The 22223-nt window shown below is 32.5% G+C and overlaps 2 protein-coding genes across 2 annotated transcripts; both read left to right on the forward strand.

Moving 5' to 3' along the window:
• On the forward strand, nt 1–13086 carry LOC111711288 (cell division control protein 45 homolog). Its single transcript, XM_023485604.1, has 21 exons — nt 1–103; nt 622–714; nt 1400–1440; nt 1896–1999; nt 2540–2638; nt 2880–2910; nt 3017–3105; nt 3322–3405; nt 3675–3752; nt 4255–4330; nt 4830–4879; nt 5168–5240; nt 5781–5903; nt 7916–7966; nt 9410–9515; nt 9933–10048; nt 10385–10423; nt 10764–10835; nt 11282–11406; nt 11688–11778; nt 12196–13086. The coding sequence occupies exons 1-21, from the start codon at nt 37–39 to the stop codon at nt 12250–12252; spliced, it is 1665 nt and encodes a 554-aa protein (XP_023341372.1). The 5' UTR covers nt 1–36; the 3' UTR covers nt 12253–13086.
• LOC111711289 (DNA primase small subunit) lies at nt 13059–22148 on the forward strand. The gene is made up of 18 exons (XM_023485605.1): nt 13059–13146; nt 13945–14027; nt 14171–14209; nt 14782–14855; nt 15051–15069; nt 15145–15246; nt 15654–15770; nt 16035–16119; nt 16278–16347; nt 16749–16817; nt 17042–17094; nt 17161–17207; nt 17552–17665; nt 18003–18024; nt 18161–18209; nt 18471–18526; nt 20314–20415; nt 21328–22148. Exons 1-18 carry the CDS (start codon nt 13102–13104, stop codon nt 21421–21423), a joined length of 1242 nt encoding a protein of 413 aa, XP_023341373.1. The 5' UTR covers nt 13059–13101; the 3' UTR covers nt 21424–22148.
• Nucleotides 22149–22223: the final 75 nt, after the last annotated feature.

Below are 22223 nucleotides of genomic sequence, written 5' to 3' on the forward strand. Positions count from 1 at the left end.
CAAAAATTAATTTTGTTTCAGAATGAAAAATTAAAAATGTTTGTTGAGGATTTAAAGAAGGAATTTTACGACGTGATTCTTCATGAACGAGTTCTTATATTAGGTATACCTTTATACAATTTCTTAAGACACATAAAACTTCAATTTCTTTGTATATAAATTATATTTCGTTTTTAACAAATGCACTATTATTCAAAAAAAATCTTAGAAGCTTAACAATTTTGATGCTCAAAAAAATCTTATATTAATCTCATAACAGCTGAGATTAATATAAGATATAAAAAGAATTAAAACTAACAGATATATTTTTTGACAAATAATATAACAATATTCAGAAAGCCGTAAACTTTCGGAAATATTAAATTTAAATTAGCTTGATAAGAAAGTTTTGAACTCCATTAGTATAACTTCTTAGATTCTGAAATTCATCTACTAATCCTATATTTCACTGATACAGAATTCTTCTAAACCTTGAACTTTTGCTAGTTTGGAGATGGGTAAAAGTTAGATTTAGTTTAACTCTGTTTAAACACATGACGAATATTGATCTTGTTGAACTTGTTTTGTCACATCAAAATTTCTCAGCTCTGCTATTTAATAAATATTTCTTTCTTATTGTAGTTAACAATGACACAGATGCTGTCTGTTCTGCTAAAATCCTTCTCTCCATGTTCAAATGTGACAACGTTTCCTACACTCTCATACCTGTCACAGGATAGTTTAACACTAGAGATAATAGTATAAACTTGGCTTTTACAGCGCTTTGCGCCCCCATTTCTAAAAAGATTATAACTTTAACGCCCAAAGTCGCCATTTAAAATTTTTCTCAAATTTTCGCGGATTCCTCTGTTTTTATTGGTGGATTTTCAAAATTTCAATATTTTTTTCCGGACATTTTTCAACTTTATCTTGTCGTAAACTTTCAAAAAATGTTTGGCTCTATCGGTTTAGGTGTTTTTACGTTCATTGGATACAAACTGACAGAAAAGCAAAGTTTATTTATTGCAGATATATGAATATAAACAGCAAGATATGAACTTTCTTTACGTAAAAAATTTATTGTTTTCATAATTTTCAATTTCTTGAGGTTAGATTCGAAAAATATTGAGAAAAAGACAAATTAGGTAGAGTAGTTAAGAAACAAGATAAAGTAGTTCAACTAGCTATACCCAGATCAACCACTTCTTGATTTTCGTTAAATCCCAATCTCTGGCATAACTTAGGCTCGAGGGTTTCTTTTTATAACTCCACTAAAAGAAAATTTAAGTAAACAACTGGGTTAAAAAAGGCATTGATTGCATTTTACATAAGGAATCAGATTGCCAAATAGTGATTTAATATATCGCTTCTCCTGTATTGTATCTGATAGTAAATATTGAATGTGTTAAACTGTGTGCAGGAAAGAAAGATATGTATACTGAGTACAATAATCATTCACAGGTATTTTCTCAATATATACATTTTTTTCTTTGAACCAAAAGTAAGAAGTCTACGATGAAACGACTGGAATAACTAGATATTAAAGTGATCTCTCTTTTTGTATAGCAGACAACATTAAGGGGACTGTTTCATCTCTGTCGAGACGACAGGGTCGACCTAATTTAAAGCGACCTTTCAATTAAGAAGAAAAAATACTGTTCCCGATTCACAAGGGTACCATTTAAGCCCTTATCTGACTCACAATGAGGAATAAATCATGAGATTGAACTGAGACTAATTTATCGCTTTTATTTTCAGATAGAAATTAAAATATCTCCTTTTTTTGCTAAGCAAAAGTTTAATAAGTAAAAATGTGAATTTGACGTTGCCAAATCAAACTTTCTAAAATGCAAGATCCCGAGAACTCAAAAATGACAATCCTTTCAAAAATAAATTCAACTAATTTCTTGTGACAGGGATACAAGTTTGTGCTGCTAATTAACTGCGGAGTTACTCTTGATCTTTACGAGTTCCTGGAACCCAGAGATGACGTTATTATATTCGTCGCAGATTATCATAGGTGATCAACACTGATTTATTTGATTTTTTCTCATTCTGAGCAACCTTATTAATTAACCTTGATTATTCTTGATCTTAAACTTTTTCTTGGGAAGAGCGTAAATATATTTTTGTTGCCCTAGGGACTAGAAGATGGGGATTTAAAGGTCTAGTTAGAGCAGGGGAAGGGCAGTGCACCCTGCTGCCTGGGCGGTCTGGGGGGCCCACAATGGGGTCTCTTGCAGATTTCACTTCCTTATGATTCCTTAGGGAGAGAATATGTTTTTGGATTTCACTCGCATCTAAATTTTACTTGTTTAAAATCTATTTATCATCAAAAAAGATTCGACATCACTTGGGAAAGTTCTGCCTCAGTTCTAACATTTTGAACTTTGAACTGTTGCTTTCCAAGCCACCATATATTCACCGGGTTCCCATTCACAATAACACTTTTTTTGCGGATTTTACTGCTTAAACGTATAGATTTTTTTTAAAATCTTGAACCATTTTTCAATTTTGCAGAGAAATGGACGAATCCGTCTCATTCCCCCTTTTTGTTAAGGCCTGTAGAAGTAACCAATATCTATAACGATGGACAAATACGTCTGCTACATCCACCAGATCCTGAAGACCAGCTCCCAGACTACCATGATATATTCAGGTTTAAGACTAATTAAAGGTTTAAGACCAACACGGTGGTGTGTAGCGCCATGAAGGCAGTCCACGTTTGGGTTCCTTTCAGATTTAAACTTAATTTGATTTGACTTCTTAAGTTATCGCTAAATAAAATGGAAAGTTTCACTTATCTGTTTTACCTATTTTTGCCAGAAATATTAAATAAAGTGTGTTTTATAAAGTTTTCTAGTTAATTATTTTATCTATTGTTTCATTTTACTTTTTAGGGATAGTGAAAGCGAAGAAAGTGATTCTGAGGAAATAATTTTTAAAAATCCAATGAAAAATATACATTTTAGAAAAAGAGATTTTTCGTAATTTTAATTTTTAAACTCGGATTTTTGTAAATATAAACAAAAAATAGGACGAATTCGGTGAGAAGCGGAGAAAATTCGACGAATCAGCATTAGTCAAGAAACGGGAAAGACGAGAATGGGAGGAGAAAAGACAAAGGTGAGATGACGAACATGAATGTCTAATTTGTTTAATAAAAAAGGGACGAAGATTTTTTCCCCTGCAATAGTATTAATTTTTCATGAAACATTCTTGTTTAAATCATTTTTTCTTGTTTTTGTTTTCTTCAAATAGTGATGTCACATAAAATTATGCACCCTTAAAATCTACCTATTAATTTAGCATGAACTGTACAATGTTCTTAAACTTGTTTAGAATCCTCTTCACGTACACGCAGTACTCCTTCTACGGCAGCAGTACGGCACTCCTCTGCTTCAAACTCGCGTACATGCTCAAAAGGGAAACTATGTACATTATCAAACATACCTGTCAAAGATATGGAGTACATGGTGCATTCATATATGTTAATTAATTATTACTCATTTTTTTACACGTTTTCAAAAATTATAAAACAACCCCGATTTTTTTTCTTCAATTTTTCTCTGATTTTATAGTTATAAATCTCCAATTGTAAAAGAAAAAATGAGAAAAAAGTAATCAATGATCGTAGAAAAATAGAATAGTAGATGATCGTAGATGCAAAGTATAATGTACTGTTTGACTTGTAGAGACACAAACGATCTGCTATGGTGGAGTATAGTCGGGAACACGGAGATGTATTTATCTTGTAAAATAGAAGACGACAGGTCAATACACTACGTGACCACAAAAATAGATCATGCAGAAGATTGAATTTAACCGTTTAAAACAGTAAAGTCACTAGATTTGATCGATAAATTGATTTGTTGACTAGTTAAAGGATAGATGGATTGATTTGTAGCTTGATTGATGGGGTGGATGGATCTTCATTAGTTGGTTGATGGATATTCATTAGTTGGTTGATGGATCCTCATTAGTTGGTTGATGGATATTCATTAGTTGGTTGATGGATATTCATTAGTTGGTTGATGGATATTCATTAGTTGGTTGATGGATATTCATTAGTTGGTTGATGGATCTTCATTAGTTGGTTGATGGATCTTCATTAGTTGGTTGATGGATCTTCATTAGTTGGTTGATGGATATTCATTAGTTGGTTGATGGATATTCATTAGTTGGTTGATGGATATTCATTGGTTTATTGATTGATCGCTTAACCATGTGATTCATTGATTGCTGTATTGGTTTGATTCATTAATTTTTGTGTAGGTACCTGCTAGATGCTAGTCAACAGCAAAATCATGTTGGAAGGTTAAACAGTACACCAGCTGATCAACTACCGAAGGTATGTACATTGTACACCTTACAGTGTATCTATCTATGTATTATGAGGCAGCTGTTATCTCCGAATAACTACGAACCCTGCCCAGTCCCCATGGAACCGGAATTTAAATAAAAATTGAGGTGACCGGCACGTTAGCTTAGCATAGTGTACAGCAGTAGTGTATCAGGGGTGTATGTTTTCTACCCCCCTCCCCCTCCCATAAAATAAGGAAGTATTAAGCAAACTCTTGGTTTTATTGCACAATTCAATGGTTTGTTTTCCCCAATTCAGCAAAAACTCCTGAAAAAAAAACGCTTCTTGGGAAAATAAATGATTTTCTGAAAGGGTGGGGGGAGAGTTATTAGGAAAATATACATCTTCTTTTGTCCTCATCTTTTGTCTAAAACCATTTCCCCGAAAAAAGGAAGATATAGTTATGTACTAATTATTTAAAATTGTGTTAATAGAATTAAGTTTTTTTATTCCAACAATCCTCGTTGATCCATCTGTTCATGTTCAGGAGAGTTTGAAGATAAACGCTGAACGAGGACTAAATCTGGTCTTACTAAGGTGAGGGATCAACATTAGTTTCAGTCACATCTTTTAATATGTAATGAAAATTCCAACTTCAAACAGAAGAATAGTGAATGCAGGAAATGAAATGATGATTAATTTGATGCCGCCAATTGCATGCACCATGTACCGATGGTGCATGATGCCCTGAAAGCAGTCGGAGGGCTATAATTCGAGATTTCTTTATTGTCTAGGGGAGGGAAGGGGGGGGGGAGGAGAATTGAGCAAGGATTACATTCTCATTTATGTATTAAAAAAAGGGACTTACTAACATATCTTTTTTAGACATTGGACCTTACTAGACTCAATAAAGCATTCTTCCTACACAGCGATGAAGTTTAAACTATTTTCTGTCAAGGTAATTAAAGCAATTGCTTAAACCGGTGGTCTAACAGGAACCAATTTGGGTCAGTCTACCTGACCTGCCATGCCAATTAAAAAGAATTGAGAAATCTGGGAACTCGCACTGTATTGTGGATATCGAGGTCGATGCTTGATCTCCTACATGGTAATTATACCCAGTCAGGGGCTGAAAGGATCTTTAATCTGAGGAGGGATAACTGCAATGAAGAGATTAAGCCTAGTGCCCACAGTAGATGTGGAGATTAAGCCTAGTGCCCACAGTAGATGTGGAGATCAAGCCTAGTGCCCACAGTAGATGTGGAGATCAAGCCTAGTGCCCACAGTAGATGTGGAGATCAAGCCTAGTGCCCACAGTAGATGTGGAGATTAAGCCTAGTGCCCACAGTAGATGTGGAGATTAAGCGATAGTAAATATCCAACACACAAAAAAACTATCAACTTCTGCCAACTTGGAGGCAAACCAATTTAAGGATCTGCTAGTTTAAAAACATTCACCAATTTTTTATTTTTTATTTTAAAGTTAATTATTTTGTAGGGAGAAAGAAAACTGAATGATTTCCTAGCAGATCTTGGAATACCCCTAGTAGAGAGTAAACAGAAATATACCTACATGGATCCACAGATCAGAGACGAAATACCCAAGGTCTTCGAGGCAAAGGTAATATATAGATTCATTTATCCACAAGAAATTCAGAAAACTCTGCAAGCTGGTGTTACATTTGAAAGTATTAAATAATGTTGTCCAGGCAAACGCTCTTTTGTGGATGAAAATTTATGATTAAGAGAAGTTCACCTACTTTTAATGAACTTCCCCATACAAATATGGCGTTTGGGAGCTTCAAGATATGAAGGGCTATTATATCATATCTGTTCGGTTCCATAGTAGTAAAGCTATCGTGTAAGAATTCCCATTATTACACGGTTCAGGAGGAACAATTTTAATATTGTTCCCTTCTAGCGTTTAAGAATGCTTATTCTTACACTGTAGGTGAATAATTGTCATTCTTTAACGCTCAGGCCGTGTAAGAATGGAAATTATTACACGGTCAGAGCGTAAAAGAATGTATATTCTTACACGCTCCAAGGATTAAAGAATGGAAATTCTTACACTAGTTGAAGAATATTCATTCTTAAACGCTCCTTATATTGATCTTTTCAGTATAGATCAATATTGATATTAACTTAATTATTTTGAACTGACAACATGCACAGTGCAAACTCACTTTTTTCTTTTTCTTTTACATTAATACATGCAAACTTACCTTTTTATGCTTTAAAACAACATGCTCACTTACCTTTTTTTTAAATTAAAACATGCAAACTTACCCTTTTTACTTTATTTAAACATGCCAACCTACCTTTTGCATGCTCACTTACCTTTTTCGTAGTTAGAAGTATCTGTCAGGACTAGGGTTAAAATTAAAATTTCTGAATTAAGGTATTTAATTCAGAAATTTTAATTTTAACCCTAGTCCTGACAGATGAGTGCAAGTAATTTACTTAACTCATTAAAAATGATTCAGGTGACGTTCGAATTTTCTTACCTTTCCTAAAATTATAGGTCAATGGCCTTAGATTGGGCATTTTCATCAAACTGCCTGAGTCTCAGATCAAGTTACTGCCTACTCAAACAATTTTTTAGTTTTTCTTCATTGTAAACCAAGTTTTGTAAGATTTTGCAAATCTCTGCATATTTGTAATAGTACAGTCAGTAACAAAAAAGCATTTCTAAAATTCAAAATTCAGTTGTAATATCTGGACAAATTTGACAGCTAAAACTGGTTTTGAAGTACGCAGCTGGCAGCTGTCACTAATATCTCACATAGCTAGAGTTGATGAAGTGAAACCATCATTAAAACCAAAAAATGTTATTCTAAAAACTTATCATTGAAATACTAGTGTCACGATCTTTTAGCGGGTCCTAGCAATGAAAACAAATCAGTTAAACTTGATTCATGAATGGGAGACAAACTTTTATGATTTCATTTCTTGTACTGGTTCATAGAAGAAACCCCTTATTTCTGTCCTTTTTTTGGAATATAATATCCAGCAAAATTTTTCTTCTGTAAATGATTTCATGATTTTTTTCTCTACTATTCTCTACATTCTCCCAATCTAAAAAATTCACGGCACATTCAACATGATAGATCTAAATACAGCATCAACTCGAAAAATCCAGCCAATGCATTAGAAATTGGTAAACAAACAAACTAACTAAGGAAATAATCACACCGCATGCATTATTTGTATTATTTTATAAGAAGAATCAGTTATACTTATAAAGGGTTTTTAACATTTTAGCATTGTACCATAAACAAACAAAAACAGTGATAGCCAGAACAAGAGCATAAGTGGAATATAAAAATTTATGGAACCTCGCAAATATGATATAATATTAATCTTATGAGGATAAAAATGTAATAATGGAATTCTTAAACGAGTTGAAATAATTTTGATGCATTCTTTAATCTGGTTAAAGAATTTCCATTATTACATTTTTTCCTTGTAAGATGATCATTTTATCTTACTGCTCCTTTTACATGATAACAACACAGATCATTTCTTAGCTTCATAAAAAGATGTATTTTCATAAACTGATTTAAATTTTAGAAAATATTAAATAATATAAAATGTTTATGTTTTTATAATCAGACCCGTATTCTTGTTTAGATGGACAAATATGAAATACAAGAGATATTTTTCAACACCTTCCTTTGCCAGGCAGGATTCCTTTAAAACAAAAAGCAGCCATCATTTTAGCTAATGGGTTGACTAACAAATTATTATAGAAAATAACAGAAAGAAGGATTGGAGACTTAAAGAATTGAGGGATTGAAGGATTGATGAATTGTTGGACTGTTGGATTTTTAAAATCTAAATATTTATTTGAAATCCAATAGTTTAATGTTGACATAATTTTTATGTGTAATTACATGTTATTAAAAATATTACACTTTTTACAACATTACATGTTTATTCTATTTTATGTTTGCGAATTGGCTTTTAGAAGAAATAATTTTAATTCCATTTAGAAAATACAGCTTTATGGGTACTATTCTAAGATGTGATTTAAAAACTTTGGGTCATAAGATTTTTTTTAATTGAAAGAAAAAACTCTAGTTATTTACTTGTGTTTGTAATCTTTGAGATGCTACAAAAATATTTTACAGAAATTGTACATAGTACATAGTACATGGATGCTTGGGGAAAAAATTGAAATCCGAATAACGTTGAAAAGTTTAAGTTTTTTTTTGTGTGGAAATACCCTGATCGTATTTTTTTAACAATTTTAATTACAACCATTTTGAGAATGTAACGGGGTGTATTAATACCGAATTTCTCAGTTTTACTTTCTATTGTTAGAGACCTTCAAATTAGGTGGGTTTCACAGTAATATAACTATCTGAAACTCAAAATCTGGTTTGGTCTTTTACTTGACAAGGCTCTTTAGGAAGGATTGAAAAATTTGGTTAGGGTTTACTTGCAAGGCTTGTTGCAAGTCTGATTTTTGATACTTTGGTATTCAGGTGGAAAGAATTCCACCCTTTCTAAGTTCTCTTCTACTGTTGTGTATGAAAAATCTTGACAGGCTTTTCTTCTATATTGTTCAGTACACGGTACAGGTACAGGTTCATCAGTTTAAATCTCCCCTTTGAGGGAGAAAATGAAGAAAATAAGTCATTATTGGAATATAGACATATTTTAATTATTCTTGATAAAATAATTGAAATTGAGACCAATTAAATGATATGGAGACAAACTGGTTTAAAATTAGGCAAAATTTTTAATTATTTTATCTGAAAACCTTGTGCTACTTCTGAAAGAACTGGTTCAAATTTATTTCAGTTCTGATGGATTGATAAGATTGAATGATTGAATGATTGAATGACGGACTTATGCACTGTTGAACTGATGGACTAAAAGATTGGGGGAGTTACAGGATTTGAAGGTTTTGTAGGTTTGAAGGATTTGAAGGATTTGAAGGATTGAAGAGTTATATTGAAGTAAGGGATTACGTACGGATGAAATTAAGAATCAATACCTAAAATTTAGCATTTAAGATGAAAGAATGGGGTCAAGATCAAGCCAACTCTGCAGAATTTAAAATATAAATGGGAGTTAAGATGTTAGACTTGCTCTGTTTTAAAGGATTGTTATGAATAGTTTGGATATCAGCATAAATATTATGCTGCTGACGTTGTTAGAGCAGTAACTGCAACTCTGGAACACGGGGACTCAACCTTTGACTGTAAACAGGCGGTCTATGATGGTAAATTTTTCTTGTGAATATTCTTTTGGGTGGATTGGTTGAATAGTTGGTGGTTTGAATGGTGGATTGGTTGGTGGATTCGTTGGCTAGTGGTGTGGTTGGTTGTGTTATTTAATTTGTTTCTTTTCGATACATGGATTGACTTTTTGATGGATTTATTATTTCATTGGTCTGATTGATTATTTTATTTCTTTATCTTTCTTTCTTATCTGGATGGATTGATGGACTGATGAATTGATGAATTGATGAATTGATGAATTGATGCATTGATGCATTGATGCATTGATGGATTGATGGATTGATGGATTGATGGATTGATGGGTTGAATTGATGAATAGGTGAAAGGATGAATTGATGAAAGGATGCATTGATGGATTGATGAATTGATTTATTGCTTGCTTGATCTTTAATGTTAAGCTTTGGACCTGTTATCCCGGAGTAATGGGAAGAAGCTGGATGCAGGTATAGAGAAGGCTAAAGATCAGGCCCAGGCAGTATTTAAGATGGCACAGAATATTCTAGAACCTAAACAGGTAAGCAAAAACGGAGTATGCGCAATCAAAGCTTTTAAAAAGTTGTACTTACCTCCCCCCTCCCTCAAAAAATCCCTATTTCAGTAAATAAATTAAATTTTAGAAACAAATAAGTTAATTTACCTGATCAATTTTAAGAAAATTGTTATCCCGCTTTTTAACCCTGAATTTCATGATCCACAGGATAAAAGGTTTCTTCAACAAGTGATTTTTTATTCCGACATTTTTAAAATCGGATAAAAGTAAATAAGAACAGAAATTGGCCCTGTGAATAACACAAGGTAATTATATAAATTGATATTATGAGACTGGAAGCTCACACTCTCTTAATTTCAGATAGTTTCACTGGGACCTTTTCTCTACTGTATCATTCAGGAAACCAACTAATATAATTGTCCAAATCAGAACCAGGGAGAGTATTGGGGATTAGATTAACAAGGCTGGGGCTGAAAAAAAGGATTCAAAATCTGATAGTTGGAGGGATTTGGATTGCACATCCCTCATTTAAATTCATATCAAAGTCAATTTTAGTTAAGTCATCAACATTTTTTTGGATACAAATGAAAGAAAATGAAAAGGCTTGTCGCTGTTGCAAAAACTTTGGAATTTATTAAGTTGTTGATAATAATGACATTTTTTGGAAGAAAGACATGGATTTGAAATCTATTGATTTAAATTAATAATTCGATCATTTTTATTACAAATGTTGGTTTAGGAAGGAATTCCCAGCATATCTTATCTTACCAAACACAATGTTGTCAAAACATTGGCTCATTTTATTCTACAGGTAAGAACCAAAAAACTAATTAATTTATTTGTAAATGTTTCTTTTTATAAATGATTTATTTTCTTTAGAAACCAGAGAACATCATTGAAATGTTGAGTCTTTGCAGTAAAATCTTTTCAAGAGAACATTTTGTAGCCTTTTTGATCCGTTTTGAAATAGAATTATGGCTCTCTGATTATATTTTAATATCATTGATTTTCCTGTATTCACAATTCAAAATGCTGAACTAACAGAAATTACAGCCACTATCATGTTTTTATACCATTTGTGTTTTTATTTTCTTTAAGAGTCAAATCATTTTGCATAATTTTAAAAGAAATGTAGCAGATTTTTGTGGGGTTACTGGGAAGTCAAACAAAAACTAAAATAACAGATTTAACTGGTTGCCTACTGCCCTAGCTTTTATTCCAAGTAGTAAGTAATGAATAGGACCTATATTAATTTAGGGACATATCAGTAACTCTCGGAGTAAGAAAGCAGCTGACCTTCCTCTAGTTCTTATTGCACCTCTAGACCAGGCAGCTGGACTCAGTGTAGTGGTTGGGATACCTCCTTACAACGATAAAACTAGGTTAGTCTGATAAGAGGAATGGGCTATTAAAGGTATAACTAATATACACTTGAGTATATACGAACAGAAGTAATGGTGGGAATATCTTATCATTATGTATAATGACTCGATATGACAATATAATTGGGAATAAAAAACTTATATGGTACCATTTACCATAAGGATTTAAAGATAAGTAGATTTTTAATTATATCTTAATAAATAACATAGCCAGCATTACATTGTATTCGGAGGACCATAAATATGAGATAAAAAAAAAATTGTAAAAAAATTTCTTTTAGGAGAAACTTTTTCGGGAAGGCTTTCTCTCAGACTGTTCGAAACACGCAGTGTAGATATCTTATCGATTACTGGGACTCATCTCTTATACAGGTTTATTCTTTTTCTTTCAAACTATTCCAGATTTCATTATGCAGCCAAATCTTATGCTCAATTTCCTTGTTGTGAAAGTTATATTATCTGTAAAACATAGCGTCTGTGGTAAAAGAATATTTCTAAAATATTTTTTCTCTTGATTGAAAAAGAAAATGAAATGAACTGTTTATTTTATTTCTTTTTTGGCCTTTATGCTTATTTTTAAGCACATTGTGTAAAAATGTTTTAGGACCTAGATTTCCTTTGTACGTACTTGAGATACAAAATTTAATTTTTCTCAATAAAGAGATGTTTAAGTCCAAAAACTTTATGCCACTACAAACCAAAATAATAATAGTTTTATAAATAGTTGTTTTAAGATCAAGAATTACATGAAAAATGTCGGTTTTAAGAAGTAATCCCATTTTTTTTTAGATAAAGACGGAAGATAAGGCGAAGTTTATCGACGGACTTATCAGTCTCCTGTCCTAAAGGAACCCGCCGAATGCCGATTCTTTTGTAAATGATCGCCGCTACTGACAGAGCAGATTTATTATTTCATAGAAAAGATCAGAAACTCGTTAATATATTAGAGCAAAGTAATTCTTGCCCCTTGAATTACATTCTGTTCGACCCTGTTGACTGGTTCAGAGCAAATCTCTGCAGTCTATAGAGCGCCTGTTGTATGGTTTAAATTTTCGCTAATCGTCTCTGCTCTAGAGCAACCCCCATCTTTTTTCAAACATTTCTTCTTTACACATTGTTTTTTTTTCAAGAAATTGTACCATTTAATTCTTAAACCAAACCTTTGATAAAGTGAAAACTGTCCAAGAATAATATAACAACCCAAGCCCGTTGATATATTCATTATTCAAAACCAATATTTCATATTTTCGACTTACATTTATTTAATTTTGTAAATTTTTTTGTAATCTCGCATATCACAGTGTCCCGAAAGGATTATAAACAAAGGTTTTAACCTTGAGATCAAGAAAACAGTGTAATTCACATCTTTTTTTTAATTTGAAATATCGCCAAGGATTTTATAATTTCCAACTTAACTATTTATAAATAAGTGCCCTACATGGTCATATTTTAGAAGCGATTTACTTGCAACGATTGCAAATATTTGTGTAAAGTTTGAAAGAGACGATTGCAAATTCCAAAATTCCGAGCAAGGTTTTTTATAAGTTAGAGTAAAAACAAATACGACATTTATTGCACATTTTTATAATTCTCACTGTATGTATGTATGTACTATATTGTATGTGGTGTGATGAAAACTTATGACCTGAAGCTCCTGCAATTTACAAATGATATTTCAGATTCAAGATTTCCAAGATGGGAAACTTTAACCCGGAGATGCTACAAGAATTGTTACCCCAGGTTAACCTTCAATTCTTCTGCTAATATAAATTAGATTTATTCAGAGATTTCGAGCAATTAGATGAATTTGCATAGTTTTTACCTGTTACACAAGTAGACTGCAATGGAAGTAAGATAAAGGGACTGCATAGCAGTGTCTGATACAAGGGTTAATATTTAAGGGACTGTATAGCAGTGTCTGATACAGGGGTTAATATTTAAGGGACTGCATAGCAGTATCTGATACAGGGGTTAATATTTAAGGGACTGCATAGCAGTGTCTGATACAGGGGTTAATATTTAAGGGACTGCATAGCAGTATCTGATACAGGGGTTTATATTTAAGGGACTGCATAGCAGTATCTGATACAGGGGTTAATATTTAAGGGACTGCATAGCAGTGTCTGATACAGGGGTTTATATTTAAGGGACTGCATAGCAGTATCTGATACAGGGGTTAATATTTAAGGGACTGCATATCAGTGTCTGATACAGGGGTTTATATTTAAGGGACTGCCTGTTGACGTAATACCAACGGACTCTTTATTCACAAAGGTGTTTTTTAACCTTGTCTGAGCTGTGATGATGGAGATATTCCTGATATTTTATTATTTGATTTTTGTTTTTGATTATTTTCTAATGCAATTTCTCATTTTGATTTCGGATTTCTGCAGCAAAGACAGAGAAGTAAATTGACAATAATACACCTTTTAATGACACCAAGCGACTTAATCTTGAAATGGAAGTTGAGACTAACAGTTCTTTTAAAAAGTAAACCTTGCAATTGAGCAGAGAATTTGAACAGCATTTCTTGTTAAGTATTATAAACGGTTGTTCCCCTACTCTCAGTTTATCCGCTGGTTGCAGTACGGAAATATTGACAAAAATTATCTTTCTCACAGGTAGGTTTTTAAATTATTTTTATTATAATATTTAATTTGAATGAATTAAAGTCTTTACAAGAAAGAGGAGACGAATGGGAACTTAAACCATTGTAGATAAAAAAAAATACTTTAACGCCAGTTTTAAGATTTTATTTTTTTAGGGAATTCTCATTTACCCTGGAGGGCGATATATATCTCAGGTCAGTTAAAATTAATAAAAAGGTTTGATTATGTCGTCTGTCCAATATCTTTTTCATTTACATTACATTACTTCCCATTTTTGATGCAATTCTGTATTTTATATTGCCGCCTCCTTTATTAAACATTTGTCATTTTATCATGCTACGTGTTTTAATATCGATCATTTTTTTATCCCGCTTATTTAGATGTCCACCATGTTTAGAGCTGCTTGTTATGGAATTCGACATTTTCTTATGGTGCGTGTTTTAGTATCTGCCATTTTTTAATTTCGCGTTTAAGTGTCCGCCATTTTAATGCCGCATGTTTATGTGTGTACTATTTTCAATGCTGCCATTTTAATGCCGTATTTTTAAGTGTCTGCCATTTTCAATGCCGCTTGCTTATGCGTCTGCCATTCTAACGCCGCATGTTTTATGTGTCTGCCATTTTCAATACCGCATGTTTATGTGTCTTTTCAATGCCGCGTGTTTATGTATCTGCCATTTTCAATGCCGCATGTTTATTTGTCTTCCATTTTTAATGCTGCGTGTTTTATGTGTCTGCCATTTTCTATGCCGCGTGTTGTGTTTAGATATCTAACCTTCACCAACCAAGCTGAGTTTGAGGCAGCACTCAAGAAGAAATGTCCAATCAAGATAGATATAGGGACGAGGATTATTTCAAAAAATTGGAAATACATAATTTTTGTATCAAAATTCATAGGGAACTAAGCTTTTTTGAAAGATAAAATGAATCATAAGTTCTATGAGTTTCGACAACGGTTATGACTATTTCTTTGAACAAAGAATGCCAACAATTTTGTTTTTACTATTTATTGAATTTGAATAATCCTTTCCTCAGGAGCTGTATACAACGCAAGGTAATACATTTTTATTGTCATTTTACACGTTTTTGTTCTAAATTTTATCAACTTTAAACTTGTCATTTTGTGCAGAGCAACGGAGCACCGACGTATGACAAATTTCGCGCCCATGGAGCGTGAACTGGTGTTTGATGTGGATTTGACGGATTACGACGATGTTCGAACCTGCTGCAGGTTAGTAGTGTTTGTTATGTTTTATTTGAAGAGGAGCGTGTCAGATTTACAGCGATACCCATGCTTCGTCATATCAAGAATTAATTAGATATCCAAGAATTCTCTTTAAAAACCAGTAATTTTCAATTGTGGGTTCTGTGTAAAAGTGACTAAAAATCAGTAATTTTCAATTGTGGTTTCTGTGTAAAAGTGACTAACTACTGAAATTGTGTCATTGTCAATCTGTGAAATAGACAATATGTTCCATATTATTGATCAAATAGAGGTTTAAAATGGGCATTGTGAACCAAGCGTGCACCTCAATATATCGAGGGTTATTTAAAATTTACAGTTCCTGTAAATCTGGTTTGGTTTGGTTTGGTTTGGTTGGGTTTGGTTTGGTTTGAACCTAAAGATGCCTTGTTTAGTGGAGCCAGTATCTGCCCAAAGTGCTGGAGATATATGACGGTTGCGGTTCAGATCATTGACTCGGGGCTCAGGGAGGACTTCGGGTTCAATAATATACTCTGGGTATATTCGGGACGGTAGGTCAAATTTCTTTATGAAATATATCAACCCCCCTGTAAAAAAAGATGAAAATGGGAAATAATTGCAATAAAAATCAATTGCAATCAAAATCAAGTGCAATTCAAACGTTTGGAATCAAAGCTCAAATGTCAGTAGAACTAAATTGCAATCAAATAAGAAAAAGGCAAACGTATTTTGCATTTAAGTGTACTTATTTTTAGAAAAAAGTTTTTCGTTTCAATTTTTGATTTTTTTTTAGTGAATTTATGTTATTGTTGCAGACGAGGAATACATTGTTGGGTTTGTGACCCTCAAGCTCGTCAGTTGTCAGGGAAAGCTAGATCAGCTGTAGCAGAATATCTCCAGGTTTGGTCTCAAGAAAACACATTTGTTACCAAGAACATTCTCTTTACTGTTTATTAAGAATCATGCTAAGTAAGAAGGGCCAAATCGATAAAAAATTCTGTTAAATCAAAATTTTCACCTTTACCAGTAACTTGAGTTGACCGTTGTTTTCATTTTAGCTTGTATCCGGAGGGGATCAGACTACAAGGAAGGTCAACCTGAAGGGGGAGATGGGAGTTCATCCTTCAGGAACATAATTGCTCATTTATCTAATTTTATATTCACACGCGAAGATATACGTGCATCTTTATAAATAAAATAGTGCTCTCTGTTTGTTTGTTTGTTTGTTTGTTTGAATGTCTGATCTTAACTCAGGAACTGATTTGCCTCAAATTTTGGCTGATTAACCGGTAGAACCTTGGGAATGTTCTCAGCTTGGTTTAAAAGGTTTTTGTTTAATAGGTTGACTCTTAAACAGACGCCTTAGTTTCTAGGCAAAGCTAGGTTCCCAAGCTATGATGTTAATAAGTATCAATAAAAAGTGAAACAATGGTTTCTTTCTTTTTTTACGGCTTTTGCGCAGTGACAAGAAATATTTTGTTGTCATTGCATGCTGAAATTTATTTTAAATGAGCTTTGTTTGTCTGTAGTTGAGAGAGCTGTAAACATAATTAAGAAGAATTTTCAAAAGTTGTGTTTAGAAGACCAGGATATTCTAGGTAATATTAAAAATTCAATGTGTATGTATACTGCATATAAGTAAGGTGGGATGAATAGGGGAAAGGGTTTGTGAAGATATTTTGTTGTGTCCTTTGTCACTTTTCTTTGCACATTTGTTATTTTCGAACAAAATTGAGAAGTTTTTAGAGTAAAAATTACTTAAAATTTTAAAAAAAATACATTTTTTTTATCGTTAACATTTGTTTATAGTTTTAATGTTCAGGAAATGGAAGATGGAACAAAGTAGTGGATATAATATCAGATAACGATCTCAAGGTATTACTTAATGCATCAATTTGTTTTGAAATATATTTTGACTTTTCTTAAATATTGATTATGTAGGACGACATTCTGAGCAGTATGGAGTCATGTTCTACAAGTATTCAAAGGTATCTTAAACACTAGTCTGCTAAAGAAACTGATTTCTCGTCTTAAACTTGATATAAATAATGACAATGATAATAATAATTGTAATGATCATGATAGTGGTATTTATATTTATAATGCTAATGCTTAATGATAATTGATCAATCCCTAGCTTCCTAATTTAATTTGATTTGATTTGATAGCTGATGCTGATGCAATGCTGATGCTAACGGTAATGCTAACAATAATGCTAACGATAATGCTAACGATAATGCTAACGATAATGCTAACGATAATGTTAACAATAATGTTAACGATAATGCTAACGATAATGATGACGATAATGATAACGGTAATGATAATATAGATGGAATGTGCTGAGTGGTAAGGTGAGAGACTACGTGAACGCCAAGGATTGGAAGAAAAGGAAGACGACGAAAGCAGTTCTTCAAGAGATAATGCTTCAGTTTGCATATCCTAGGTATTCATACTTCTTGTTCCAGTTTATACATATCTTGTTGATGTTGACCAAGAAGCACACTCACATTTTATTCTTGAAACCCTTATTTCTCTTTAGAAGTGATTTGCGGATTCATAGATTTATATGCAACAGAAATATTGCAGAAAGTTTTCAAATTTATCTATTTTTATCATTTAAAACTACGATATACTGTTCAAAAAGAGGTTTCAAGGGTACCGTTGTGCCTCGAGCTTTGTACTTTTTGAAATTACGCAAACATCTCGAAGATATGATGAATTATGTTAACACATGACTATATGTTTTTATTTATTTTTTAATAAATATTTTCTTCTTTCAGGTTGGATATTGCTGTGTCAAAGGAATACTATATTTTTCTTTGTTTTTTTATTATTTGTTACTTTACAAAACTTAGAATTATTCTTTCTTAGTTCAAGAGACATTTTCCTAAATAATTGTTTTTCTTGCTTAAAATATTTAATATAAGTATAACTATAGGGCATGAACCATTTATTGAAAGCCCCATTCTGTGTTCATCCTAAAACAGGTAGATCTATATTTATAAAGTAGTAATCTCTGTCTGTTAGATTGAATGTTTGAATCTCCGGAATCCCTGGAACGATTTCCCCCAATTTTTATGGGTACTTGGTAACATCACTGAATTCATTGTTCTTAGCTTGGTTGAGTTGAGTGTTTTTGAGTGTTTTTATTGGTAAAAACTCTAGGCAAAGCTGGGTTCCCAAGCTTGTAGTTTTATACACGACTAAACCTTAAAATCTAGATTTAATTAACTTTAATGTTTTATCAGGACGGGTTTGTGTTCCCTTTGATCCCAGTAAGGCTGAGCAGTTCAACCCAGACGAGGTAAAATTTTGTAAAAACGACGAAAATTTCTCTAAATTATGTAACACAATCCTGATATTGAGATGTAGACTAAAACCAGCAAATTATTGGTTTTGATTCTTATTCCTGGAAAACAATATACCGTTATAATCAATTTACTCCTCACTCTTCATATTTGAGGCAATTTTATATATATATAACGTTGTAATCTCTGTTTGTCTGTCTGTTTGTATGTCCGATCAAAACTCAGGAACCCCTGGATAGATTTTCCTTAAATTTTGATTGGGGAACTTGGAAGACCCACGGAAATGTTCTTAGTTGGTCGACTTTGATAGCGGAAATTTTGTTATTTTGTTTCCCGGTAAAAGCGTTCAAGTGAGGGTAAACGGCGGAAATAGCTATGATTTATGATTTTTTTTTGTTTCAAACTTTGATTATTTCTTTAAAATCTAGGATTATTTTTTGTTGTTTTATGCAAGGTAATAAGGCATGAAACGTTATTTGCTGTTAAAACAAAAAAGTAAAAAATTATTTATTTATGAAATATAACAAAAACATACAAAATAAAGTGTTTCAGGAGAAAATATTTAAAAACCTCTAAAAGTAGAGGTTGTGGGAATATTTCCCCCCAATTCTAAAAAAAATATAGAAATAGAAATAAAAGGAAAAGGAAAGGATAAAGAAAGTAACATATTTATTGTTTACATTATATTTAATTTAAATTGGTCATGGTGGCGGATTGTTAGTATTTTTCGACGATGAACTAACAACTTTTAGAAATAAAAATTATAGATTTATTTGTAATGTTAAAAAAAAGTAAAATAAGCTTTATGGAGTGTAAAAAATATATAGGTTCTATGAAAAACGGGCATTTTTAAGTATCTTGTTCTGCTCTGCGTATTCTCTGCGTACAGATTGAAACCAGTTCTCTCTGGGCGGTGTTTGTAAACAAGAATAGATGCATCAGTGTTCGTCTAGTATCCGAGGATGATGAAAGCAAATTTGATAATTTTGATAATTCACATAATAGTTTCCTATGACTAGAATATTTCATTGTTTTTTTATGTGAAAGATGGATCCCATGTCAGGCTGTGACATCCGTCTTCTGTTCACTTTACCGCCCAGAGACAGTACACTGCAGTACACAAGATGCTTACACCTCTGAAATAGCCAAGGAGATATTGAATAGAAGGAGGGGGCGGTAGGGTTTCCGTACACTTTGCTATGACGTTTTTGGACTGCTGAAGAACTAGTTTTTGCGTAACAATAACAAAGGCAGCCGATCTAATGTAAACAAACATGAGTTAGTAAACTGTAAAAGTAGTATTATCTTGTTAAAAAAAAAAAGTTAAGGATTTTAGTTTTATACGAAAAGGACCTTATTACAGCGACATTTTCAATCAAATTACCCCCTTTATAAATACGCCAGAGATGCCAGATGTCTGTTTATCATTTGTGTTATTGTTTACAATCTTTATTATTGTTGTTACGCAGAAACTAGTTCTTTAGCAGTCCAAAAATTTCACAGCAAAGTGTTCGGAAACCCTATCGCCCCCTCCTTCTATTCAATATCTCCTTGGAAATAACTATCTTTACATTATAATTCTTAGGTTTTTTTGTGTATCTAGTGTTATAAAGTAATTAAAGTTTTTTTTTCTCTAGAGTCGTCGCGTAGGATTTTGCAGTTGGTTTCTGTTATAACTTTGAAAATATGGCTTTAATAATTTCATAATTTCATAATTGGCAAACTAGAAGAGATAGGAAGGGGCTTAAAAAAATATGCCAACTTTATCTATTTTAACTTCCAGGTTCCCACTATCTCTACCCTGCTGGACGAGATCGACGAGTTCTCCAAGGATGCCAGCGAGGCCGGCAAGAAGATGAAGGATTATAAGAAAACTTCTTTGAAGGTGGTTTATTTATATATATCAAGTTATCTCTGTTTTTTCGATCACAACTCGGAACCCCTTGACTGTTTTGCCTCAAATTTTGATAAGGAACTCGGGAGACCCACGGGAATGTTCTGAGCTTAGTCTTAAGATTCTAAGGCGAATGAGTCCACTTAAATCGTAATTTACGACCAAGCGTGGGTAAACAACGAGAGTAACTATTAGTACCCTGGGCAGTGCGTAATATTTTTTACCACCTAGTTTCAAATTTTAGTTTGAAAGAAGCTTTTAGACATTTCTTAGAAATTCATTTGATTGTACTCATTGTATGTTTAGGAATCAATCAATATATTTGATTTTATTCTCAGCTCTGTTTGTTTAGAAATCTATAGGCCGTTTTACCCTATGTCGTCTAACCTTATGTCGTTTGACCCTTGTAATTTCTGTCTGTTTAGGAATCTATTAATATATTTGATTGTACTCTCTGTCTGTTTAGGAATATATTAATATATTTGATTGTACTCACTGTTTGTTTAAGAATCTATCAATATATTAGATTTTACTCTCTGTCTGTTTAGGAATCTATCAATATATTTGATTGTACGCTATGTCTGTTTAGGAACCTATCAATATATTTGATTGTACTCACTGTTTGTTTAGGAATCTATTAATATATTTGATTGTACTCTGTCTGTTTAGGAATCTATCAATATATTTTATTGTACTCTCTGTTTAGGAATTTATCAATATATTTGATTGTACTCTCTGTTTGTTTAGGAATCTATTAATATATTTGATTGTACTCTCTGTCTGTTTAGGAATCTATTAATATATTTGATTGTACTCTCTGTTTAGGAATCTATCAATATATTTGATTGTACTCTCTGTTTGTTCAGGAATCGATCAATATATTTGATTGTACTCTCTGTTTAGGAATCGATCAATATATTTGAGGAGTTTCTCTCAACGATGTCCAAGAACTGGAAGGGGGAACTTATCGCTCAGAGTGATGAAGCAATGGATTTCTAAAATATTGATCATTTTTTAAAATCTAGATCATAGTCATCTGATTAATTAAGATAAATCTAGACATGATGTTCTGATCAAATCCAGATCAGAGTCAGAGTCATCTGATCAAATACAGATCCTGTGATCTGATCAAATGCAAATCCTGTGATCTGATCAAATACCGATCTTGTGATCTGATCAAATACAGATCCTGCGAACTGATCAAATACAGATTCTGTGATCTGATCAATTGCAGATTCTGTGATCTGATCAAATACAGATCCTGTGATCTGATCAATTGCAGATTCTGTGATCTGATCAAATACAGATCCTGTGATTTGATCAAATACAGATCCTGTCATCTGATAAAATACAGATCCTGTCATCTGATCAAATACAGATCCTGTAATTGGATACCATCCAGATTATGTGGATTTGATCATATTCAGAACAAAGTGATCCGATTACATATAGATAACGGTGATCCGATCAAATTGAGATCATTAAGATGATCAAATCCAGATCTAAGTGATCTGATCAAATCCAAATTATAATGTTCTGATCAACTCGAATTGAAGACTTACTATAATCCGAGCAACAAAATGATAATTATGAATAAGTACAAATGCCATTTCTAAAATAATCCAAGAAATATTTTATTTTTTTTATTTTTTAAATAATTCTATTTTCATCGCGTTATATTTCTATGTATCTGTAAATTGTAATAAAACTTTTCAAGATTTGTATCACATCACTCTCTCATTTCAGATAAAATGGTATTAGGAGATTTAAGAAATCTCTGAATTAGAGTGCATGAAAAC

This window comes from Eurytemora carolleeae, unplaced genomic scaffold (assembly GCF_000591075.1).
Source record: "Eurytemora carolleeae unplaced genomic scaffold, Eaff_2.0 scaffold1096, whole genome shotgun sequence".
NCBI classification, from domain to species: domain Eukaryota; kingdom Metazoa; phylum Arthropoda; class Copepoda; order Calanoida; family Temoridae; genus Eurytemora; species Eurytemora carolleeae.